At 37.8% G+C, this 6,795-nt stretch overlaps 1 protein-coding gene across 1 annotated transcript in view; it reads left to right on the top strand.

Annotated features, from left to right (window-relative positions):
- The window catches only part of znf236 (zinc finger protein 236), a 36,567-nt gene extending 34,643 nt beyond the window's left edge, over positions 1-1,924 (top strand). The window contains exons 31-32 of the mRNA XM_083525475.1: positions 342-515; positions 1,178-1,924. Of these exons, the coding sequence (XP_083381601.1) occupies positions 342-515; positions 1,178-1,332 (329 nt within the window). The 3' untranslated portion in view covers positions 1,333-1,924. The remainder of the gene's footprint in view (positions 1-341; positions 516-1,177) is intronic.
- The last annotated feature ends 4,871 nt before the right edge of the window (positions 1,925-6,795 follow it).

Consider the following 6,795-nt stretch of genomic DNA (forward strand, 5'->3'; position numbering starts at 1 on the left):
CCCGCGACCCGAATTACGGATAAGCTGGAGAAAATAAATGAATGAATGAATATACTTTCTGTGATTTTACTGTAGGCATTAGAGGATTAAAATTAACATTACTATCACAGAAAAGCAGCTTTTAAAAGTCCATCAGAATCACGGTTGCCGTCATCAACTTATTGACCGTAGAATAGGAACCAAAGACTGTGATTTGTTTTCAATCACCTTTAATTATTCTTTAATTATTCTTTAATTGTTCCTGCTCTGCAAAATGTAATTAAATTTAGTCTGTTCAAATGTGTGTGTGCGCGTGTGTGTGTGTGTGTGTGCGTGCGTGCGTGTGTGTGTGTGTCGAGCAGGTGAGCGGCCCTATAAGTGCGAGCAGTGTGATAAAGCGTTTAATCAGAAGAGTGCGCTGCACATCCACAACGTCAAACACACCGGCGAGAAGCCGTACAAGTGCGAGGTGTGTAGTATCAGCTTCACACAGAAGAGCAACATGAAGCTTCACATGAAAAGGTCTCATGGCTTTGGTGAGTAGCTCACATACACACACACCCACACATGTATGCAACTAGAAAATAAATTACCAAATGTTTTTGCTCTGCACAGTGTCACGAATAATGTAGAGTGTGTGTGTTGGAACTGGTCTTGGAAGTAAATAATTTTGTATAGCAATTATAACAATTGTCCCAAAGCAGCTTTACAGAAATAAATAGATTAAAAGTGTCAATTTCAGCATAATAAATTGATCCCTAATGAGCGTAGCCAGTGGAGACTGTGTCAGGAAAAAACTCCATGAGATGGTTCATGAAAGAAAGCCTGTGAGGAACAAGACTAAGAAGGTAACCCTTCTTAGGGGAGGTGGTAATTCAGTGGTTAAGGCTCTGGGTTACTGTTTGGAAGGTCAGGGGTTCAAGCCCCAAAATTTCCAAGCTGCCACTGTTGGGACCCTTGAGCAAGGCCCCTAACCCTCTGTGCTCTGGGGTGCTGTAACATGGCTAACCATGTGCTCTGACCCCAGCTTTCTAACATCGTTGGGTTGAAGAAATATCCCCTGTGGGATCAATAAAGTATTCTAAAATAAAAAAGAACCCATCCTCATTTGTGTAACGTGTAATAATACCACCACCAGTGTGATAATGTTGACAGGATACACTCGTGTTGAATTTGTACATGTGTGTATATGTCTCAGCTAAACCGTTGGAGGACGGAGCAGAGGCAGACCGAGAGCAGGAGTGTGTTTCTGAGGCAGCGCAGGCTCCGCCCCCTAGAGACGAAACCTCAGCCGGACTGCAACTGCACACGACAGACCAGGAAACAGAGCCACACTGGCAGGTCTTCCCCTAAGCTCTAACCACTCCACTACAACCCACTCACTCATTCCCTACTGAACCTGAATTCTAAAGCCCCGCCCCCTTCATCTGCAGGGTCATTCTCTAAACCCTAAAAACACTCATCTCTACTTCTTACGCATCACCCAGTAATTTGCAGCTTTAAAAGGCCCCCCCCCCCCCCACACACACACACATCTTCTCAATGTGATGTTTGCATGCTTTTTATCATCCAGAGATCAAAGTGATCAATGTTTCATTATAAGCCTGTTAAAGCTTCCACAATTAAATGCAACTATGCAGAAATATCAGTTAAAAGGTTTTTTTTTTCCTACACCCGACTGTATGCCAGTGTTTTTATTGAGAAGGAATTGAATTTCCTTAGAAAGGCATTATAATTGGTTATATTTGTATAAAGCAGTTTTTTCTTTTATTTTCATTCATGCATGTAAATAATTTATAGGAAAGACATGCGTATACCAGTGATGAAGCCTGATTTCGTTAATGGCTTTGCCTGGGTATAAACATGAAACTATATACTTTGTCCAATTTGCATTTTGTATCATTCAAAAGTATTTAAAAATAAATGTTTCTTTTTTTAAAAAAAAGCCCTGTGCACGTTTGGTTTTTAATGGTTAAATGGTTGAAATCCGGGCAACGAGGAAACACAAATTCTGATTTAATAATAATAAAAAACCTTAATGAATAATAAATTTTTTTTAAACAAAATGTGAATTACAATGCCTTCATTACATTTTTTGTACTCATATTAAAAGCAGAAAAAAAGAAGAAAAGGGATTTTTTTTTATTTGTATTAATAAAAAAACTAATTTTAATACAAAGAGTAGTAAACAAAATCACACAATAGTAAATATCATCCAATGGCTTAAATTGCTAAATATTTCCAACATCTAATCTGAACCTGTATGTAAAAGGGACTGTCATTGGTGGTCTTTTCCTAGGAATAAATGTCCACTCTGGAGCCATTTGTGCAAATGATAATTATTATGATACAAACTTTAATATAAAATGTGGTTTCAAAAACCCTTACGAGGGAAATATCAAGGTCCGTGACGTCGGAGTGACGTGGGGCCGCCTTCCCGTGGGCTCACCACCTGCAGGAGAGATCGTAAGGGACGGTGCTGTGAGGATTTGACAGCAGTCGAAGGCAGGGGCCTGCTTAGACTGCTGCCCCCGCGACCCGACTTACGGATAAGCGGGAGAAAATTAATGAATGAATGAATATACTTTCTGTGATTTTACTGTAGGCATTAGAGGATTAAAATTAACATTACTATCACAGAAAAGCAGCTTTTAAAAGTCCATCAGAATCACGGTTGCCGTCATCAACTTTTTGACCGTAGAATAGGAACCAAAGACTGTGATTTGTTTTCAATCACCTTTAATTATTCTTTAAAGTTTTGAGACTAGTTTTGTAACACGCCAACAGATGGCAGCACAAGGCTGCACGCACAGTCACAGGAAGCATCGACCTTCATAAGTCAAAAGACATCGTCCTTTGTACAACGGAAGGGTGTCCAACTGGTGCTATTCTGACCACGTGCACACTCTGTCACTGAGCTCTCCTCACGCGAGTTTTTTGCCGGAAACAACATGATCTCACTTCCACACCCACCCTACTCACCAGATTTGGCTCCTCTGGACTTCTTCTCCTCTGGACTTCTTTTTTGGTGCCCTCTTTCCGAAGATGAAGATCCAGCTCAAAGGTCTCGATTTTGACACATTCCGGAGATCCAGTGCAAATTGCAGAAGGTGCTTGACATGCTTAGAAAAAAAGTCTTCCGGGGCACATTCCAGAAGTAGCAGGAACGCTGGGAGTGCTGTATTGCTGTGCAAGGGGACTATTTTGAAGGTGATAAATGTAGATAAATAAAGTACTTTCTTGTAAACAGAGCTAATCTCTCGAAACCTTTTGATAAAACCTCATATTCAGAGATCACAGAAAATCTAGTAGAACATAATGCAGGCCATAACATTGTAAGAAGGGGACATGTGTGATCCATAATAATTTCTCAGAGTGAAGATAGAATGTTGGATGAACTCTTGATTGATAGATTATGTGCTGATGGCTGATCTGTTATTTTACGTCCAGGTTGTTCAAGAGTCTCACGAAACCTGAATAACCGAGAGAAATGAGGCATATTTTTTGTTATATTAAGTGTTGTAAAATGTTTTTAAAATGTAAGTGTTTTGTCCTGATCAAATAAATGCATAATACATAGACTAGAGACACTGGGGCGTCTGTTAAGGAGGTGTCTGACCATAGAGTTTCGAGATTTTGCTAAAAACCTGCCTGAAGAATCAGAAGTTTAATTTGCACAAAAGGATAAAGTCCCAGTCAGAGGCCAAAGAGATCAGATGCAGAGACTACACTAAACCGCATGATGGACTGTACTGCATAACCTAGAAGGTATTTGACATTACTAATCGAGTCCCAGAGTCTCACTCGGAGTCCACATGACACCTCTGTGAAGGATAGTCAAGGCTTGAATACTCAAGCACAGAAAATCCTGAGAGTCATTCTGACTTCTTTCCCCACTCTGTCCTGGATGCATCAGACCATAACTGCAGCACTGATAATTCAACGTCTTCGGCCAATAACCTGACAGAAAAAACCCACAAACAACTTTTCAGCAATGGCAGAACACAAAAAATCAATAACCGACTCTGACATTGTCTCGGACATTTTCAGTCAATATGATTGTAGGCCCTTATGGGTTCTCAGGGTTATGTTACAGAGAAGAATTTATAAGTGAACCTGTTTAACCGAGAATGGATTTAAAGTAAATGATTGCAAGGTTTAATTTCCAAGTAGAATAATAATAAAAAAGTGTGAAAGCAATATTGATTTACTTTACTGCCCTTTATGTGCATCCACTCAAAGTGATTTCATTACTCTGTCCTCCAGTTGCTTTATAGTACAAGGTTGGTCTTGGATAATTCCACCGTTTCTTGCAGTGAGGGTGAATTAAAAGCTTGGAGTCCCTGGTGTCAGTCACTGTACACACAATGAAACTATTGATATCAACAAGGCTCTCAGTGATGTGTTCAAGGAAGATAAATTACCTCACCATCACCGACTATGCGTTAGTGTTAATAATCAAGGCCTTCATGCAGTTAAGCTTGTCTCCAGCTAACGCCTGGAAATCATGTTTTGTTATATCTGCTCGAGCCGAGACAAGCTCGGAGAATACTTCTTCAAAATCCCTGTTTTTTTGCTGTCTGATAGAATTCAAACTTGATCTGTTCAGTCTGTAGACACATTCTTTTGTCTATTCAGCAAAATTTTGCCATGTTGTGCGCTTCGAGATGATTTTTCTGTGTACCATGATTATCACTACGAGTGATCTAGTGAGACTTCGTGGGCTCCTGGACTTTCCTGTGGCACTCCTTTTCCCTTTTAGAACTAAGATGTTTTTTGTTTTTTTGCACCATTCTATGTTAACTCTAGAGGCTCTGGAATCACCAGCAACCCCGAAAAGTATGTGAGATCACATTTTTCCAGAGGATGTTTGATGTGAACATTAACGGACCCTCTTGACATTATCTGCTTGATCTGACTGCATAATTATAGCAACAAAAGTACTTAGACAGCTGACTTTTCCAGCAATATGTGGTTTTTACAAAAACTGTTACCACAAAATTGGAGGTACACAATTATATAGGATGTTTTTGAATGTAGTAGCATGAAATTTTCCCTTCACTTTATTGAGCTCCGAACCCTTTTGAACACTTTGAACACAAATCTCCACTATTACATTGTAAAGATTGAGTGGAACATCTTCCCAGAAGAGTGGAGGTTATTATCACAGAACATTGGGAATAAATGTGGAATGGGGTTTTTATACAATTTATAATAAAGTGATTAGAATATAAATTTCTATCCTTCCTGTAGCTCTGTTTGGATGTTCTTAAGGTCTTTTTTAATGTCTCCTAGCAATAGAACTATAAATTCACCTGGGCCTCAGTATTTTCCAGCACATGTTGACAGTTATGATTGAATTATTGTGTCATGAATTTACCTTTATAACAAAACATGCAGTATATTTGGAAATATATTGGGGATTTAACAATCACCTAGAGCTGTCATTAGCCTGTAATTAGCCTACACTCTTTTATTTGTTTAACTTTATTCTCGATTTCCTTCTAACAAGCTCATAATGAGACAGCATCCGGATAAAGTACTATGACCCTCAGGAACAACAATTCTGTCTTTTTGTAATGGCCAGAAGCAGGGTATTTAGTGCTGAGCATGAAAACAGATAAATATGGGATGTGTAGCTGAAAGCAAATGTATTTGACAATGCATAATACTACAACGGCTTTTACAATCACAGAGTTGTTCATCCATACAGACTACACAAAGACTCCTCTTTTTCCTCACAGGAAAGTTCTTCAACCTCCTAAATGCCTAAATAAATTTTCCATCATAATGAATAATGTTTTAACCTAAAGCTTTTACCAATTCCTATGATATACAGCAATATGAGCTCATCTATAGCTTAGGACTTTGAGAAACTTATGAGGACAGAAGATCTGACTCATCTGATTAACCCTCTAACTATTTTTCTGTGTCGAAAATATTTTCCTTTAGAGAGCCACAATTATAACACTAAATTACAATTACATTAAAATGACTTAGAAATATATATCTAGCAAGTCATCATATATTTTAGTTTAAGATATAATTCAAAACATTAAATGTATCTATAAATTTTATCAGAGAATTACTGCCAATTAAGAAGAAAAACAGAGAAAATTAAGTAGCTAATCAACATTAGCGTTAGCACTGACGCATCAGTGAGTTAGCTGTTTTGCATTTCTTTTATTACAGGTTTCTTGCATTTTCCTGATTAGGATTTAGCCTTATTGGGGTTTTATTTTTTTGTTGTTTTGTAATGGCATTACAGTTATGTTTAAATGCACAAAATATATTCTTTTAAGAGTGCAGTTAGATTTTTTTTTGCCATCCTTGGGTATAATGTGCGATTATAAGTCGATTTTTTGTATAGAAAAGGTTGAGTACATTGAAGACAATATGTCAACCTTTGGCAACATAACTCACTAACAATAACTAAACTTAAGCGCTAACAAGCAAACACAATCCTAACTGGTCCCAGAAGTCACCTAGTATTGATCGCTACATACCGTCACAACTGATGATGGTCGATATTGTGTTTAGATTGAATGTGTACATATTTTCCAGTGTAAACAAATGAAGTGCCTGGTATTTAACATTAGCTGGCATTTTTCTTGGGCTCCATACCAGTGTACAGATAAAAAGTATGTGTGTGTGTGTGTGTGTGTGTGTGTGTGTGTGTGTGTGTGTGTGTGTGTATATATATATATGTATGTATATGTATATATATATTTCTTATTGACAAATTTAATTCGAAATTTAAATTCTATTTCAATTTATTGATATTTTTTATACTTCTTGTAATGTTGCTTTTTTGTG

The sequence above is a fragment of the Silurus aristotelis genome (assembly GCF_946808225.1).
Source record: "Silurus aristotelis genome assembly, chromosome: 22".
Taxonomy (NCBI): Eukaryota; Metazoa; Chordata; class Actinopteri; order Siluriformes; family Siluridae; genus Silurus; species Silurus aristotelis.